Source organism: Ammospiza caudacuta, chromosome 8, assembly GCF_027887145.1.
Source record: "Ammospiza caudacuta isolate bAmmCau1 chromosome 8, bAmmCau1.pri, whole genome shotgun sequence".
NCBI classification, from domain to species: domain Eukaryota; kingdom Metazoa; phylum Chordata; class Aves; order Passeriformes; family Passerellidae; genus Ammospiza; species Ammospiza caudacuta.
Window position 1 is genome coordinate 24,590,136 of NC_080600.1, and position 18,235 is coordinate 24,608,370.

General features: G+C 37.5%; 1 protein-coding gene across 1 annotated transcript in view; it reads right to left on the reverse strand.

Annotated features, from left to right (window-relative positions):
* MYO3B (myosin IIIB) overlaps nucleotides 1-18,235 on the reverse strand; it is a 207,385-nt gene that overhangs the window by 150,325 nt on the left and 38,825 nt on the right. Inside the window, exon 9 of the mRNA XM_058809484.1 lies at nucleotides 11,945-12,090. Coding sequence (XP_058665467.1) covers nucleotides 11,945-12,090 — 146 coding nt within the window. The remainder of the gene's footprint in view (nucleotides 1-11,944; nucleotides 12,091-18,235) is intronic.

Consider the following 18,235-nt stretch of genomic DNA (forward strand, 5'->3'; position numbering starts at 1 on the left):
AGAAAATTATACTTTCATAAACGCAGATCTCAGGTTTTGTTGCAATTAAGACTTTTTCTGTTCTTTTTGTGTCCCCAGACAGCTCAAGCAGATGCTGCCTGCTCTCAAATCTGATGCATTTGGAAGCTGGCAACAGAACATGGATCATCAACTTGCCCAATGAATCTACCTTATTGTAATTCAAAACATCTTTATCCAGCATTTGTACTAATATGTGAACAGTCTGATAAGAGGGGATCTGATAAAACTATACTGAGAATGAAGAAGATTAGCAGTCACATTTTAGCTAATTTAACCAAACTAAACTGCGTAAAGTCAATCCCTTCAGTCAGCCAAGTAGAAAGATGAAAGATGTTACTACTATTTTTTTCCTAATGCTCTCAGACTGCGGTGCTGGATGTCAAAGCAGAGATACCAACTCATTCAAAAGGAGAAATGTTCCTTTCCCCTGTCACCATCCAAGCTACTGAAGAAAGGATTTGCACAGAAAGAAAAGTGAGCACTCCCTTTCTGAGAGCACGAGAATTGCTTTGTTGCTTCCTCTGTTCTCACAGACATACCTCTCTATTTTGTTTTTTAAATACAGCTCTTATTCATGGGATCTCAACATTCATTTGCCAAGTAGATTAAAATGCCAGTCTTTGAGATCTTAGATATCTACTTTATATCTTAGAGATAAGCAGGGCCATGCTCAAGTTACCTCTTTTTGGATGCACTATAAAAATGCTGACACTTTTTCAATAAAACAAATATAGACCTCTGTAAGAAAAATTACATGTGCCTTGGAAAATTCACTTGGTTTTGATAAGTTTTACCAGGTTTTTTTCAGTCTTCAAACCTTTTATACCTTTTATATCTGTATGCTTTCAATGCAAATTTTTAAGGGTTACTAACAACACTAGACAAATTAGTCCAGTAATTGTTTATTCAGACTGGCTAAGTAAGTAAACTATCCTGTTTACTACTTAAATTCCTCCTGAGACCCCTATATGGATGAAGTGAACATTTTTCCCCACAGCACAGACTAACACAGGCTGAAAAGGACCTCAGAAGGTCTCCATTCCAACCTCCTGCTCACAGCAGGACCATTTATGAGTTCAGCTCAGGTTTCTCAAGGCTTTATTTTCTCAGGTCTTCACACGTCAAATTCATTTTCAGTCAATTTTCAGTAGGGACTCCTTAGTTATCATGGAAGTCACCACTTTGAAACCCAGCCCTTGAACATGGCCATTGCTTTGTATCCCTACCCTCCCAAGATCACATTTAACCATATATAAATTCTGAACCTTAGCACAGAACCAACTTACAGGCCATTGCACCGGGCCTTCATCATTATTTGCCATTTTCCTCCTCTTCTATTTCCTTTCTCCATTCCCTGCTTGCTATTTCGTCCAACAGCACTGTAACATTTGTGAACCTAGCACTGCACAGTCGTTTAATCTGACTACATTCCAGTCTGTTCACATGTAAAATGTGGCCTCTCTGCAGAGAATGCACTATCCAGAGTCTTGCCAGGGCATTTTTCCTTGGCCTCATGACAGTTGTGGAAACATGCACCTCCTGTAGGAACTCTTGGGAGAAGCTGCAGTACAACAGAAATCTAAACAGCATTTCATGATCATGAAATAAACCCACTAAAATAATTATTTCTCCCTGAATACTGGAGTTATAAAGATTTATGACCAATACCTACTCCAATAAATATTTCTTTAAAAATTTTATGAGTTCTAACTTGTGACTATATCTCTGATGGGAAAGAAATATAAGCCACTAATTGTTAATAGTAAATGTGCAGATATGTGCAGTGCATTATTACTGCACTAACCTTGAGTAATTATTAAATATACTGCATAAAATCTTAACATTAATCAAACTGATAACTGCAACAAGCAAATCAATACCTTTCAAAGCCCAGCTCCTTTTTACCACGTACGTTTGCAAATAGTGTGATTGCTTTTTATTGCATATTTCTGAAAACTACTTTAGAGAGCAAAGCACATAGGCATTTGGTCACTTTTTATTACAAAAAAAATAACCAACACACATTCATTATGATCCTAAGGATAACTACAATCTTGCCAGAACATGGCTAGTACCTAAAAAGTTCACTTTCTCATTCTTCTGCTTCTATCAGCCAGTGAATAATTCCTTTATAAAAATGAACATCAATATTCTATTTTTAATAGAGAAAAGGTATCTGTTTTTCAACTACATCCCATGAAAGTTTCTGGAACTGCAAAATGTACAAGGTGTCTTATTCACAGTGCAATACCAAACTATGTGAAGAGATCTTTTGTTCATGCAAAAATCTAATTTAATTTACTTGGCTCAATTCAGTATAAATGATGTGGGCTACTGAACTCCAATATAAAGCTTATTTTGGAAGCCCACAAGGCTAATGGCATGTAATGAAGTTTCACTTCTTAAGGACTGCACTACAAACCAGAATTTTATATCTTTCCTTCAAACGTTAAGTTCTAACTTGTATTTCCAAGGCACAAGTACAAGAAGTTGCCTGTACACCAAGGGCCCTGGAAAACCACCTGTTAAATGCACAATAACTCAACAGAACACAAGACTGTGTTTTGCATGGGCAGCAATCTAGGGATAAAGCCACACGCAAAAAAAAAAGATGTTTGACAAGGTAAGACATCGCAGGCAAAATATTAAAATTTTATGAATGAAAATTTATAGCTTTGATATGACTTTCAACCAAGACACTGTTCCAAACGTCAAAAAAAAGCAACTTTTTTGCTGTCTCCTCTTTTTCCTCCATGACTGACAGATAAGCTTTATCACCATTTCCTATAAATACTTCTCACTAAAATTTAGTCACACGCACAAGAGACTGTATGGTCTGAGTAACCTGCCAGTCAGCATTACAGTTCTGACACCACAGAACGTTCCAATCAGAAAGCGATTAAAAAGGGGAGTACAGGTTCTCTACCATGCAACAAAACTTTAATTCAAACATCACCTTTTCCAAATCCACTGCAAAACACCAAACGCCTCTCTGGACTAATCATGAAGATGGTTATCATGTGGCACAACCACAAGGTAAGGTAGGCAGACTGTGGATGTTTGATAGTCGGGAAGTCTAACTCATCCAATATTTTCCTCTGGCAGCACTGAATACAAGTCTCTTGTGAAACTAGACTTTAATGCAGAGCTCCCCTCAAAGAAATTCAGTGTGGGAACATCATTTGTCCTCCACTGTGGGTAAATCCCATGCCCAAAAATAACGTCATGCTATTTGCAGCCTTTGTATGCAGTTGCAATACTTGGTATTTGGGGGCCACAAAAAGGAATCAATAATGAAATAAATGTCCCTTCTTTCCAGTATATAGAGAATTTAGCACAGTAACTAAGGCTTTATTTGCCTGCAGCTGTTTCAGCTGTTTCATAGGAAAAAAAGGCAGGGGGGGGAAGGAAAAAACCCCCAAAACACACAGGAGTTTACACAATTTAAATCCTGAAGGATCATTTTAAAATGGAAGCAGAGTGCAATTTTAACAGGCCCTAAGTAGTCTGCTTCATGAATGTTCACTTAATACCAGACCGTGACATTCTTAAAATTTCAAGCAGGGAAACCTGCTCTGGTTACCTTGGTGATAAACTGAAGACAAAATAGCACATAATTGTTGCTGATGTCACTGCTCCCAATTGTTTCCAAGGTTACAGAGTACCTCACATAATTGTGATGTTTCATTTCTAGACTGTATTTGAAGCCCATTTTCTGTACCCAGTAAATTGTTCAGTACTGCAGGTAATCTATCTATCTAAATCTATCTAAACCTTATCTATTAAGCATCAGCAGCCTCTCAGCAACTTATGGTAACAATGTAGGCTTATATATTGAAAATATAGTTACCTAGTTGTTTGCTGAGCAACTTGACTCCTAGACTATCTTAATTATTTTTATCCTAAGAAATCTATCTCTACAACAATGTATATCAATCAATCATAAAGAAATACCTGAAGATTAAATGTCTCAGGGCAATGCAATATTACATGTGAGCTATCTACCTCAAAGGAAGCTATTCCCTGGGGTAAATAGTGGAAAATTGGTTGTAACAATTGTGAGATTTTCTCACAATCTTCAAACTCATTTTAAATGCAGAGCACAAGTCTTTTGCTGCACTAGAAATAAAAAGCAGCCATGCTACATCTTTTCCATTGCAACCTCCACTTCACTGTGCACCACAGCATGAATCTCCTTAAAAATCAGTATATACTCTGTGTAAGGATTACACTGACAGTATTACTGCCAAAAGACAACTACAGACAATGCTGTTAACTACTGTCGTCCTGTCAATAAACAGGAAGCAGTTTTCAAAGCACACTAAAACCAACATAATTTTAGTCTACAATAACAAAAGCAAGATTGGCTAGGTCAGCTCTATCCCCTAAATCTGACTGAAACATATTTCAAATCCTCACTTCTGAAGGAAACAACAGTAGATGTCCATCTCCCACCTCGCCTCCTGCTGGATGTGCCTTTCATCACATGATTGCTCTCAGACTGCAAGGCTTGACCTTGTCAGCAAGAAATTTTCCACTAGAGCAAAACAAAATGGCATTCACAGTATCTTAGCAGTCTGTTATTACTTATGCAATGGATTTTGAAAAGTAATCATTTACTTTAGAAACTGGATGACTAAAACAGTTTATGTGCATTTAATGCACAAAATTAACTGCATATGGAGTCACTAAAAACATCTGTCAGGCATCTCAGTTTCTACCTAGGCTTTAGAGGCAGTTGAGTGCAGCATGGAGAGTAACACAGAGCATCAGAAGTGATTATTTTTTACTTGCTCAGAAAATGGTTGAGAGCTGAGCATGTTTATTTTCACAATTATTCAAGTTTCCTGATGAATTCATTTCAGCTGCGTACATTTTAGCTCCTCTGTGTTCTAGAACAACTATACTGGCAGGAAACATTTCACTTTGGTGAAAGAGTCTCTTTTAAATAAGCACCAAAGAACATACCTATAAAACTGTACCCTTCTATTCATGAGAAAGCCAGTTGGAAGAGAGACTCTTAATGAATCAAAAATCAGAAACATACTGTGCAGGCAAAGTCCTCCTTAACAACTAAAACAGTAAATGCTTACAACAGACTATTCAACAGCAAGGCACAGAGCACAAATTACAATTACTTGCTGAAATTAGGCTATGAATATATATGAACAAAGAGTGCACTTGCAAAATCAAATTCTATCTATAAATGACTTACAAAAGGGAAGAGAAAGACAAAATCAATGAGAAACAGGCAGTTGTAGATAAGTTATGTGATAACTGGACAGTTAAAGGAAGGAAAGGAGGGAAATTGGACCAAGATGATTTAATTTTAGGGCTAATTCCCTATTGTCTTATGTAATATATAAAAATACTTATAATATTCTACCGTTTTCTCAAATATATTAAAATGTCAGAAGGTAAATGGAAAACAGACCCCATTTTGCTATGATATAGCTGCTAACTGCATACACTTCAATTTCTAGATTTACTGCCAGACTTAAATGCCCAGTTATAGATGCACACTTGGAACAGTCTTAGAAATTGCTCTCTGCTTCTTAAATAAAGATGATATAATGAAGGTAAAAGTACTACAATGTACTCATTACTCTGTTAAACCCTGGCACAAATCTATTTGAATCTGATATTTAAATCCAAGGATGCATTTGATGTTTTAACAATTCATATACTTGTTAGTAATGAATTAGTAATGAGTAAGTCCTGTACATCCTTATAAGGGCAGAGCTCTTGCTCTGAAGTCTTTTGGCACTGCTGCATACTCTGAGACAGTGACAGTAACAAAAGTAAAATATCTTCTTGTCTTAGCACAAAACTGTTTCCCTGTGGACTTAACACATGTACTGCCAAATCACAGAAACACCCACATACCTACATCCCCCACTAGAGGGGTACTGCAGGGGTAAACATGGTCCAGTCCTATTCAACATCTTCATTAATGATGAGACAGTGCACCCTCAGCAAGTTTGCATGTTCCACCTGTGAGGAATGGCTGATACACCACAGGGTTGTGCTGCCATCCAAAGGGAAGGAGCCTCAACAGGCTGCAGATACAGCAAACAGGAGCCTCAGAAGTTCAGCAAAAGCTGTGCAGAGCCCTGCAGCAGTATTTTCTGAGGGCTGATCACCAGGAAAGCAGCCTTGCACCACAGGAACTGGGGGTTCCAGTGGGCACTGGGGTGAACATGAGCCAGTTCTGTGCCCTCGTGGTAACAAAGGCTGCTGGAGCCCTGGGCTGCCTTAGGAGGGGGTGGGCAGTGGGCTCAGACAGGGGACCCTGCCTTTCTGCCAGCCCTGCTGAGGCCACATGCAGAGCACTGTCCAGCTCTGGCCTCCCAGCAGCAGAGAGGCACAAAGCTACTGGAGACAGCCCAGCAGCAGTCACTGAGACTGATCTGGGGACTGGGGCACCTCTCACAGGAAGAGAGGGTGAGACAGGCAGGATGGTTTAGCACAGAAAAGAGAAAGCTCAAAATGGGTATTATCAATATAGAAATACATGAAGGGAGAGTGTAAAGAAAATTGAGCCAGGCTCTTTTTAGTGGTGCCCAGTGACAGCACAAGAGTTGATGTGCACACACTGAAACACAGAAGGTTCAGCCTGAACATCAGGAAATATTTCTTCACTGTAAGAGTGACTGAGAACTGGCACAGGTTGCCCAGACAAGTTGTGGAGTCTCCATCCTTGCAGATACCCAAAGCTGTATGGATACTGTCCTGGGCAATCTGCCACAGATAACTCAGGTTGAGCAGGACAGCTGGACAAAATGACCTCCAGACATCCCTTCCAACCTCAACCATTCTGTGATTCTATGGAAGAAAATACAGCCAAGCACACAGACTTTCTGACATTTTCAAAAACATATCAATGCTTCACTTGCTGTGAAACCAGTGATCCTGAACTCTTTGGAAAAAAAAAAAAAAAAACGCAGAATGGAGATTTAAAGCATTGTAACAGAAATAAAACACAAAGAGCTTATTGGAAATTCCACTAGCTAGCCAACAACACATTTGAGGACTTAAATAATTTTGAAAATCTAGACTTATTTCACTGGGTTGAGATTGTATGAAAAGTCTGTAGCCTCCTGAAGAATTAGTAGTGGTCTTTCCAATGCCTAGTCACAGACTCATCCCTTTTTTTCACCTAGAGATAGACTATTCTTGAACTGCTTTGCTATTCATATCCCAGCTAAGGAGAATCCCAAGGACATTTAGTTCTCCTCACTAAACATAACATACCATCTTACATTTTAATTATTTAGAATTTTCTATAAAACTACAATCACAAAATAATGGAGGTCCAGTGTATCAGACAATAAAATAGTGTTTCAAAGGCAGCTTATTCCTCAGACAATTAAACATAGCCATTACAAACATCAGGATGCTCTACCTATAACCATAGGCAGAATCTGATTTTCTGAAGCAGATTAGTCACATTGCTGCAACTGCACTTCACATTCCTATTCAGAAATAAACAACATTATGCTCTGAAACGTCTATTCCTGATGTCAAATTATTTACCATAAGACTATTTTCAGCATATTCTTTAATTACTTGACACACTTAATATTAACTGCAATTCTATTAATTCTTTTGGATTTTGTTTTACAAAAACAACCAACTCTCAGCTATATTGTCCTGCAACGCACGCTTGTGTTTCTTTACCACTCCAAGCAACAGCAATAAAAGAGTATGCTACATGATATATCAGGATCATGTCAATACCAGTGCAGATGGCAAAATTACAGAAAAGTTGGAATATAAGAGGATGCAATATGAAAGGCTCTGTTAGAAAATGTTAGTATTTCAAATGTCCCCACAATGGATCTTAGCTGTTCCGATGGATGAAACTACCTGCAGTACACCAGATGCCTCACAGGTATACACCAGAGCAAGGTGAAGGTGCAGTGGGCTGTACCACAGTCACTCTATTTACTGAAGTTATATTCTATTGTCTATTCTCTTGCCATGATCATACCTTAAAAATGACAGTAATGAGTACTCTTGAAGAACTTCTTTGGAGTTTATTTACCAACATAAAAGGTGAGCATATGGTGTACGAAGATACTGCCTATGTACAAACTACCATGAAGCTGAAGTTGCAATGGGGTAGGAGGTGGTTTCATCCTGCTGGATGCAAGTCAGCTGCTGAAGCAGTCAAGCATCAGTAAATTCAAACTAATAAGTACTCCCAAGAGCTATAAGTCTCAACACAGTACAAAACAAGTTAAAAACTGCACCATTCAATGACTATTCACAAGCTCAATTCCATTCCACTCCTAGCTATTTAACACGAATTAATGAAGCATAATAATTTTAAATGAAATTTCACTTAATTCTCAGATTTTGTGAGTTAGAAAATCAAATAGCCATTTTTTATTGCCAATCAATTTTAAAACAGGTGCCTTCCACTGCTCTCAGAAGAACACTTGAGTGATAAACATGAGTGAAGAATTTGGGTTAATTCCTGTTAGTGTCAGCTGTCAGTGTAGCCTAGAAAAATTGCTCTTTACCATGTCCCTGTAAAAAAGACTTTATATACAGAGACAAATCCTGAAAAGCAGGATCTTTCCAACATTATCTGAAATCCTCACTTTACACTAGTACATACACCCCATCCACTCTTTCCAGACTACAATATACCATTTTTATCTCCTCTTTGCCACATGATTTTTCATAGCCATTACTTTTCAAAATTTCAATTAATTGCCTGTGATTTGTCATGATACCCTAAGAGATTGTACTGAGATAAGGTAACATTTCTCACAAGATAACATAGTTTGAAGAATTTATGGACCTATTTTACTTTAAAAAGCTTAGGTGTAATGGTATTTGAGAATCTTTCATTTTGTAATATTTTTGCCAAAAGCGACACACCTAAGTAGCGACAGCAGATGGAAGAGGTTAAAAGTATCAACTCCCAAATTACCAACTTTGCTAGGCCACCTTCCTTTCATAATTTAGACCCTTCTGTTGGAGATTTGAAAATATATTCTAGGCAGATGACATGTTAACAGAATAATTTCATGGTTCAGTGTCTTCGCAGTATGATTTATCTCTTATCTCTAGGCACTGCAGGTCCCTTTGCAGGGATTTATTAGTTAGATCCAAGAATCCATTTTGATGGGAGAGAATATGTGCATTACTGCAAAACAGAACCTTAACATTTGCTCTAAGATAATGTCTCCTCCTCATTAGTTTTAAGAAAAGTCCCATGTATGTGCCATCACAACTGTTTCTAAGATACTGCACCTTCATACAACAAAATGTTCATGAATGAAAGAGGTTTTCTTATTGGCATTAGTCCAGGAACTTGCACCCCCTGCTCTTCTAAACCTACATAATATACATAGAAATAAAGTCCAGAGTCTAATGAAACATCTGATGTAAAAATTAACTAGCATTTTCTTTCTCACTCCACTTTTGCTATCGGATATTTGCTGCAGACAAATTTTGTAGGACAAGAAAAGTTTAACCATGGGAAGTTGCTTAAACATCTGGTTCACACAGTCTCAAGCTGCGCCAAGGGAGATACAGGCTAGAATTAAGGAGGAAGTATTTTACAGAAAGAGTGGTCAAATACTGGAATCATCTACCAAGGGAGGTGGGAGAGTCACCATCCCTCGAAGAGTATAAAAAAAAAAAAAAGACTGGATGTGGCACTTGGTGCCATGATCTAGTTGAGGTGTTAGAACATGGGTTGGACTCGATGATCTTAAAGGTCTCTTCCAACCTAGAATTTCTGAGATTCTGTGATTCACAGCTCAGGCCATATTATCAAAAGTATGAAGCTAATACTTCAATACCCTAAAAAAAACGTTATGTTTTCAAAAACACTTAGCATGCAGCATCTCCTGTTGTGAAACACTAGTCAGGCTTTGAGGGAAGTGCAGCACAGTGTGATCACCTTCTTTCTTAAGCCCAAGTTTAAGTACTTGGTGATTTCTGAGAGTTCACTTGTCCTCTAGAAATATTTTATTGAGATAAATTCAGTCCCCAATCATATTTTATGTTGCTTGACCCAATGATAGAAAATCTGAATTTAAATGGGCATAAGACACCTCCTCTTCCCACAATGCCTGGTCCAAATTACATAATAGAGGCGTGAACCTGGAAGCAGTTCCTTTTAACAGAAGTCCTTGACTTGAGTTCTACACAAGAAGATATCTCCAAAGATTTTGAGGGTATCCAACTGCTCTGACTGCCAGTACAAAACTATTCATCTAATGGTTGATTCAAATCCCATAAAGTCGAAGTAAAGACTCATTGATTTCAATTATACTCTTTTAAGACTAAGGTCTAGCTCTGCTGCTCACTATGTTGAAATTCAATGCCAAGGCTAAAAGCACAATTGCCTCTCACTAGAAAAAAAGTGAGACTAAATGACTAAACTGACATAGAAATTTGACCATTTGAGAATGGAAGAAGTCTACAGAAACACACACAGACATTTCTTATGCCATCCAGCACTCATCACAGTTCACATCATCTAATAAGAATGTATAGTTAGAAGCAGCAGGGCTAAAGCTCATATAATGCACAGCAGAGGAAAATATCTCAACTTAAAAACTGATACTATTCTATTTGCTAAATGTACACATTATTTGATTAATCAGATAGATAATTCACCTTTGTTTTGCTATGTCACACAGAGATGCAACAGCACATAAATAGGTAATCTGTAGACTGAAATCAAAGACTCCACATGCTCTCTTTTTTGTATCTTCCTATTGCTTGCTCTTACTTTTGGTATCACTTCTGCCCTCTTAAACTGTTTTGAGCACTGATAAAAATTTTGAATATTGTTTTAGTAATCTGAAGCCTCCCTTGCCTTAACTGCCCAGATACGTTTTACACTCATGAAAAGGCAAGAAGATCAACTGCTGCTTCAGTACAAATAATTTTGGAGAGTGGTGGTAGTTCATGTCTGAGCTGGGGAGAAGGAGATAACTGTATGAGCCAGAACTCAGCACAACTGCATCTGCATATAAATAGACTTAATCAGAAATGCAAATTGCAATCAGATGAAATTTTAAAAGCCTATGATAACTGTGCAGATAACAAAAGGTCAAATACTTGTATTGCTGAAGGTTTTAAACTGTTAAGTCAGTGGTGATTCTTCATTACCCAAAATGTGGAAAACACTAATACATGCCAGCCTAATCAATGATGGACAATTTCTATATTTCCTCTATTATTACAACTGTTCTGTTGCTAAACTCTAGTTCACACTGTCAATCTCACTTATTCAAGAAGACTCAGTGAAATGAAAACCAATGAAATCAAATATAGACAGTATGAAATAATACAGCCAATTTACATGACTATATATAGAAAAGAATTTATATCCCTTTTCATATCTAATCTGATATAATTCATATTGGATTGTCCATGGATGACAATCCAAATCTTCAAATTTTAACATCCTCAGGTAAATGAAAAAATAAAATATGACTACAGTTTGCTGCCAGACTGCTTCATATTACTGTCAAAATTGTATGTTTTTCTTTTACAGTAAAACAAGCCCAAGGCTAAGGAATAATATTTGAAATAATTATTTAACAAATAATGTTAAATAAACAAATGTTGGCTTCTCCATTTGAAATAAATGTTTTCATCAGCAGTAGGTAAGAAAAGTTCTGTTGGAAGTAAGGTACCTGGATATTATATGATTTTATATTCTAAGATTAGAATAAAATAAATAAGTCTTTATAATTTCAAGGAGTTCTAAATAAAATTTATTGTAGATGACAGACTGAAAAAAAATCTTTAACATTACAGATTTTTATTGTCTTTTTGCAGAAGAGATTCTTAGGATTTTAAGCACAAACATTGGCTAAATAGCTCTCCTTTGAGTAGACTGCCTTTGAACAAACTAGTGAGTGAAGAGAGCCATCTAGTGCCATACCTTGGAATTTTAAAAAGGGTTTTCACCGGATGCATGTCAAATAAAGGAGGGTCTCCATCCCCCAGTTCAATAGCTGTTATTCCCAAGGACCACACGTCACACCGAGCATCATATGAGTAGTCATACTGCTGCTCACAAGCAATGACCTATCAGAGGAGAAGCAGAGAAACCAACGCTTTAATCTAGTTTGTAACTCCTGTCATCCAATATAGCATGAAAGTACTTTTTTGAGTCAAGTCTAAAATGCCATGTAGCTATCAAATCCATATCATTTTTGCCTGTATATACCAGACAAAAGAATCATCACAAAAAGGTAACAGCAAATTAGAACTTCTCTTTTGTTTGTTTTCTTTAAAAACAATCTCTTTCTTTTTTTAAAAAAATACATTAAGCTCCATGGGATGCTTCAAATATCTATACAAAGAACATCAATAACAAATTCTTTTTTGAAAGAATGACTTACAGGGACCTATTATAATAGCAGAGAACCCTATTGCTGTTATTCTTATTAACTTCCACGACCATTCATGAGGATAGACTGATTTGCACAGCTGGTTTTTAGATAAGGATATTCCATCAGAAATTTCTGCCCTTTTTTGTTGTTGTTTCTTTTCTGTTTTGTTTTGTACTACTGCATTTGAGTAGTTTAAAAAAATCTTAGGTAGAAAACCATGTACCTTGTCTAAGAAAAATGGAAGCAAGCAGGAATCTCTCCTTGGATATCAGAACTGTTTTACATCACAGACTTAATGCACACTTCTGGCCAACTCACTGATCACATTCTAATACACTAACTATTCACGTCAGCTGAATCTAAACGGCAGATTCAAATCAAAGTTTAAATTCAGCCCTTATCTTTACAAAGCGATGAGACAAAAATTGCAGCTTCACTGCAACAAAATTATAATTTTATTATAATTTGGAATTGTGTCTCAAGTTTGTCTTCCCAAATCTCATAAATTAAACAATTACTTTAAAATAATTTGTTGGATCCTGGCATATTGCTAGTAAAAGCTATGAGAAAAACCACGGAAGTTTATAAAGTATCTTTATAATAATTTGTGCTTAAGATAAAAATAACATGTCCTAGGGTGGTTGTACCTATGTTCTAGAAGAGATTTTATACTTTTCAACTTCTGAATTACTTCTGCATTCCTGTGTTAGGGCTCCAGCTTGGAACAACACTTTGCACAGATTGCAACATGCAAGTCAGCAACGGGAGTAGCTGCTGGCAGAGTCACCTGTTATAAGAAAACCTCTCCTGGAGAAGCTGCTGATTCCATCTTAAGCTCTTAGTTACTTTCTCCATAAACTGCACCTAACAACAGCATTCCTGACTCTGGTACAGATTCTATCCAACATGCCCATAGAAATTCTGTCTCTTATTTGGGACTCATGACCCCACTGTAGTGCACTCATCATTTATTTTATCAGAATAAAAATCGGGGTGTTCAACACAGTTCAAATAATACTGAAATGTTTGGGGGTGGAGGAGGTTTGCATTAAAGTTGCACATCAGTTAATTCCTTTTCTTTTCCTAGGGCAAATCAGTCAAGAAAAATGAAATTTTTTATCAATGTTTTGACAAGTGTTAAGATAACTCCTTCTCCTCAATTTTTTTCAGTTACTATTCCAGAGAAAGGGGAAAAATGAAAGTCACGACCACAAAATAGGATTCCAAGATTTTTTCCTTCAACTTGAAGAGGCAAAGCTTTGTTAGTTAATCTGGTTTTTCAAAACTGTCACACAAAGATCCTTTCTCCATCTCCCTTCTCTTCATCAGCAATGCCACACACATAGCTGGTCTCCCACATTCAAAGATATCATGATCTTTCCTTACAAGCACATCACAATTGCTTCTAACTACAGCACCATGACAAACTTTGCTGTGTATCTTGGTCTTACAAGGTTTGACAAACTACACTAATAAGTCCTAGTAATACATCTTCACAGTGTATTATCTACCAAAGAGAAAGGACTGTATAACACATCTTTGTGTCTTCTGCTCCACACCTAACCGATACACCTCCAGTACATGCAGTATAATGACACTATGGCAAAATACTGCCATTCTAACCCAGGGGAATTGGACACCATTAGATTCTCCTCCATTCTATTATAGAGGCTATGGTGATTATTTTAGAAAAAATATTCCCCTTAATATATATTCTTTTATAAAAGACATTCAGCCAGTGGACCATACGAACCAGTATGTTTTAGACCATTAGCTTGACAATGGTGAGATTAGCCTCACAGAAAAGATACAAATTAACTACTGTCTTCATCCAGCATGCAGAATGTACATGCATGTAACAATTACTTCGGTTTGAAATGAGTATTCGATTTCTGTGGAACTTATTATTAGAATCTTGCCAATTTATGTACCCCTTGCAGAAATGCAGATGCAAATAATTTCAATTTTTAAAACACAAATCAAAATTTTCAGTTTTTTCCTTGATGAAAGGTGTGCATCAGCAGTTTGCTTAATGTTTTGGCAAAAGAGTGTAGTAGAGCACACTCTCTTGCAATATGAAGGAGAGAGTGTTCTTTAAGTCACAGTTTACAAGCCAGCCAAGTCCTCAGGAATGCCCCAGCCCTTGCCTTGAAAACTATTGCTACTCCCTGCAGAGCAAAAATCTCTAAAAGACAAAACCAAAAGGGACTATTGACTTATCTTATTGACTATTGACTCATCTTTCTTTATATTCCTGTCTCTATCAGGAACTCAGAGCTGTTTCTTTTTTTTTTAAACATCTCTACTTTTGATTGGAGTTTTGGAGCCGAGAAACCACTCAGCACTGCTGAGGCCTGCTCTGCCCAGTGGGTTATGAAGACAGAGAGCCCAGAAGACATGATCTGAAACTACAGAACATGCTTCTCCTTTTCTTTCCTTGTGCAAAGACAGCACATTTTTACCAATTTGATATCCAGCAAAATCCTCCCCTGCTTAAAAGTGAAACAGAAGACAAAGTTTGCTTTGCTGCAAACATTATGTTCATGGCAAAGCCTCAGGGGGTGATGTAGCTAATCTTGAGATTTGCTAGAAAACAACACATGAATAAACACCAAATCTTTCACTTCAGCATGGGCTGGCTGCATGCACACAGTGGCCTGGGTTGCTAAGGAGACAGGCTGTCATCTTTTGTTTTAGTTGTAATTTCATCATGATTTCGTGCTCACTCATACTGCTGTAGGTTGAAAAGCATTCAAACACCAGACAGAGAAACAGAAAGTGGTTGTCAACACTAATTGTGCTGAGGGTCACACTGGTACAGAATGAGGGGATAGGGAATTCACAAGTCTGGAAAAATCGTACATAAACTAATCAGTCACACTAAGTGGAGGGAATTTAGAGAAGTCAGTGCCTAGGCATTCTGTGTGATTTATGAGTTGTACAGAAACACAAAAATTCAGAGACACACAAGATGACTTATATCTTGACAAGAAAATTTTATATTCAAGAATATAATTCTGCCTGTTCTGAAATCAATATAAATATTTCTCTGAACTTCAGCAAGTGCAGCAGCAGATCAAAGGTGGAATCAGAAGAAGGGAAACAGTTAATACAGAGAACTATCTATTATTTGGACAGTGGTCATACTGACTTGCACAGAGAGAGGAAGCTACACTATACACATGTTTAGGTGAAGCAAAATACATCAAACCCTTTTAAGTTTACCCAGAATTATCAGAAGTGAACTTACTTTCACTTTGCCTCAGTAAATACAAAGCAGAGCTGCAAGCACAGGCTAACAAGAGCAGTGCAGATGCGCTACCTGGAGAGGAGAGCTGCACAGTTAGCGCTGCTGGCCCCGCGGCAAGGAGCCTGGAGCCGGCAGCGCCGCAGCTGCGTGAGGCGGGGCGGCCTCAGCTGACGAGCCGGGCAAGCAGCTCGTGTGGCTGCGAGCGCGGCTGAGGAGCGCCGCGCAGGGAACACGAACGGGGCACTAAGCTGTCACCCGTGCTGCAGAGAAAACAAGGCTGCCAGCTGCGCCAGTCAAGGGAAACCAACCCACTGAACTTCTGGGCTCCATCTGACACTACACAACCCAACTTCACTTGTTTACATTGGAAATAGAATATTAAATATTCTTCTAATTCCTATGTACCAAAACAGCCTTTCATGATAGCACATAGCAGCACTGGGGGATACTGAATTAGACAAACCAAAGTGACACTTATCTCTCTATCTCTCCATCACTGCCTCTTTCCCTTCCACTTTTCAAGCATATTTGTATATTGAATATAAAGCAATTTTGTGATTTAAATTGGTTCCATATTCCTGCATTTTCTTATTTGGATTTCTGTTCCTTATTTTGTGCTATTATACAAATGTTTCCATAGTATATCCGAAAATTATTTCATTGTTATAAATTTTTCCAAAATAAGTAGTAAATAACATTTAAAACAAGTCCTATAAGTATTATATTATTATCACAATTAATATTGATTTGTTGTAAATTAATTACATGTCAAGCAGTCAAATTTTACCAATTGTGAGTAATCAAATTTTATTTTTAACTCACCCAAGGGAAATATTCCTGAGACCATTAGACTGCTTTGGCAACAAGCTACATTTGTAGGGAAACGTAATACCTTTTATTGGACCAAATGATATAGTAAGGAAAAACAGAAGCACAGAAAATTCTGCGCTTTCAAGCACAGAAATCTTGCTTTTATACCACCACCATGAGACCATCACAAACTCAATACTACTCATAATAATACAACTGGCACATGTTGCTTCTGATCTGGAGATGTACTCCAACTAGTAAGTATATACACTACACACCTCACACAGATTTTCAAATGGTCTTTTCACACAGAAAGCAAAAACTAAGAGCTCCTCCTCCTCCACCCTCTTAAGTAAACATATTTCATGTAGGGCAACTCAGTGCAGACCCATGTGGTGTTGAACTGATTTTGTCTGATGTTTTGGGCTTGTTGTTTTGATTTATCTTTTAAATCATTAAACACCCTACATGAAAGCTTTACAACCCCTCCATAGCTGTTAAAACAAAATAGAAGCAACTCCTCCACAGCCCTTCACAACACTACAGCTATGCCATCAATGCTACTGGCAATGCTCCCTGAGGTTTCCTCCAGCTGCCATGTACTTTTCACTTCCATGCTAGCCCAGGTGGAGGTCAGCTCTCCTGGAGGCAAAGGAGGAGGGGATGCATTCCGCTAGATCCTGCTTATGAGGGAGAGCTTGCTGGTGCTGTATGTAATGTCCTTTAAAGTTAGAAACCTCTGTATTCCATTTCAGACTTCTAAATCCACTGCTTTCATTATGGACTTTAAGCAACTTCAGTATAACTCCTTACTACAGCAGCTTCAGTTTGAGAGTCACAGAAAAGAAAGCAGGGGAAAAACCAGGAGAGTAAAGGCAATTTCCTTCATTTCTTTGAAGAAATGAAAATCTGTATTCAGAAAAAGAAATCTATTTTAAAATAATTTTAAAATCACTCTCAGAAGATGGCATCTCAGAGTCACAGGCATTTCAACCATGTGCAGCCATTTAGAGACTTAATTCTATCCCACATTCTGCCACTGACCTGCTCTAAGTTCTTAAGCAAATCACTTCATTTCTGCGTCCCTCAGTTCATCCATGCAGTCTTACCCTATCTATTTAGAGCAACTGTTCCCACTCTTCCCCCGATGCCTTCCCACACTTACACTTCTGCAGTTCCTCTCTGGCATGCCTATGCCTAGTTCCACATGAAGCACAGCTCTGCACTCAAATGCAGTGCTGCATTTCGAGAGGACAGCTAGTATTTCCTAAAAATAATTGCCAGTACACTGCAGTGCCCCAGCACCTTAATCTCCCAAAACCCAGGATGGAATTTCATAATGTATGTCAAGAGGGAAGTTCCTTTCACACTAGGCTTAATATAGTATCACCTATGTGGCAAATTATTTAATGCTAGTTAACTTCAACTTTAACATTTATTTATAGCATTTATTATTTTTACCCTTTAAATGTGTGGAATTTTAAAATATTTCACTGTTGATTAATCATGATGCCAGATTCTATAAAAGTTCTATAACAGCAGCAGCAGATTTGTTTCTATCAGTAAAGTTTTACTCTGAGGACAGTTGTTTGGGGGTTTTGTTTTTAAATTATGTTTTCTATCTTATCTCATGTACTGTAATTTACAAGGTAAAAAGACTATAAAACTGAAAAACTGTAATAAGAGCTAATTTAATAATCTATCTCTTATCATTAGGTATATGAGAATTGTTATTATACTTTCACAGAAGATATTAAGATATTTTCAAAAGTTTCCT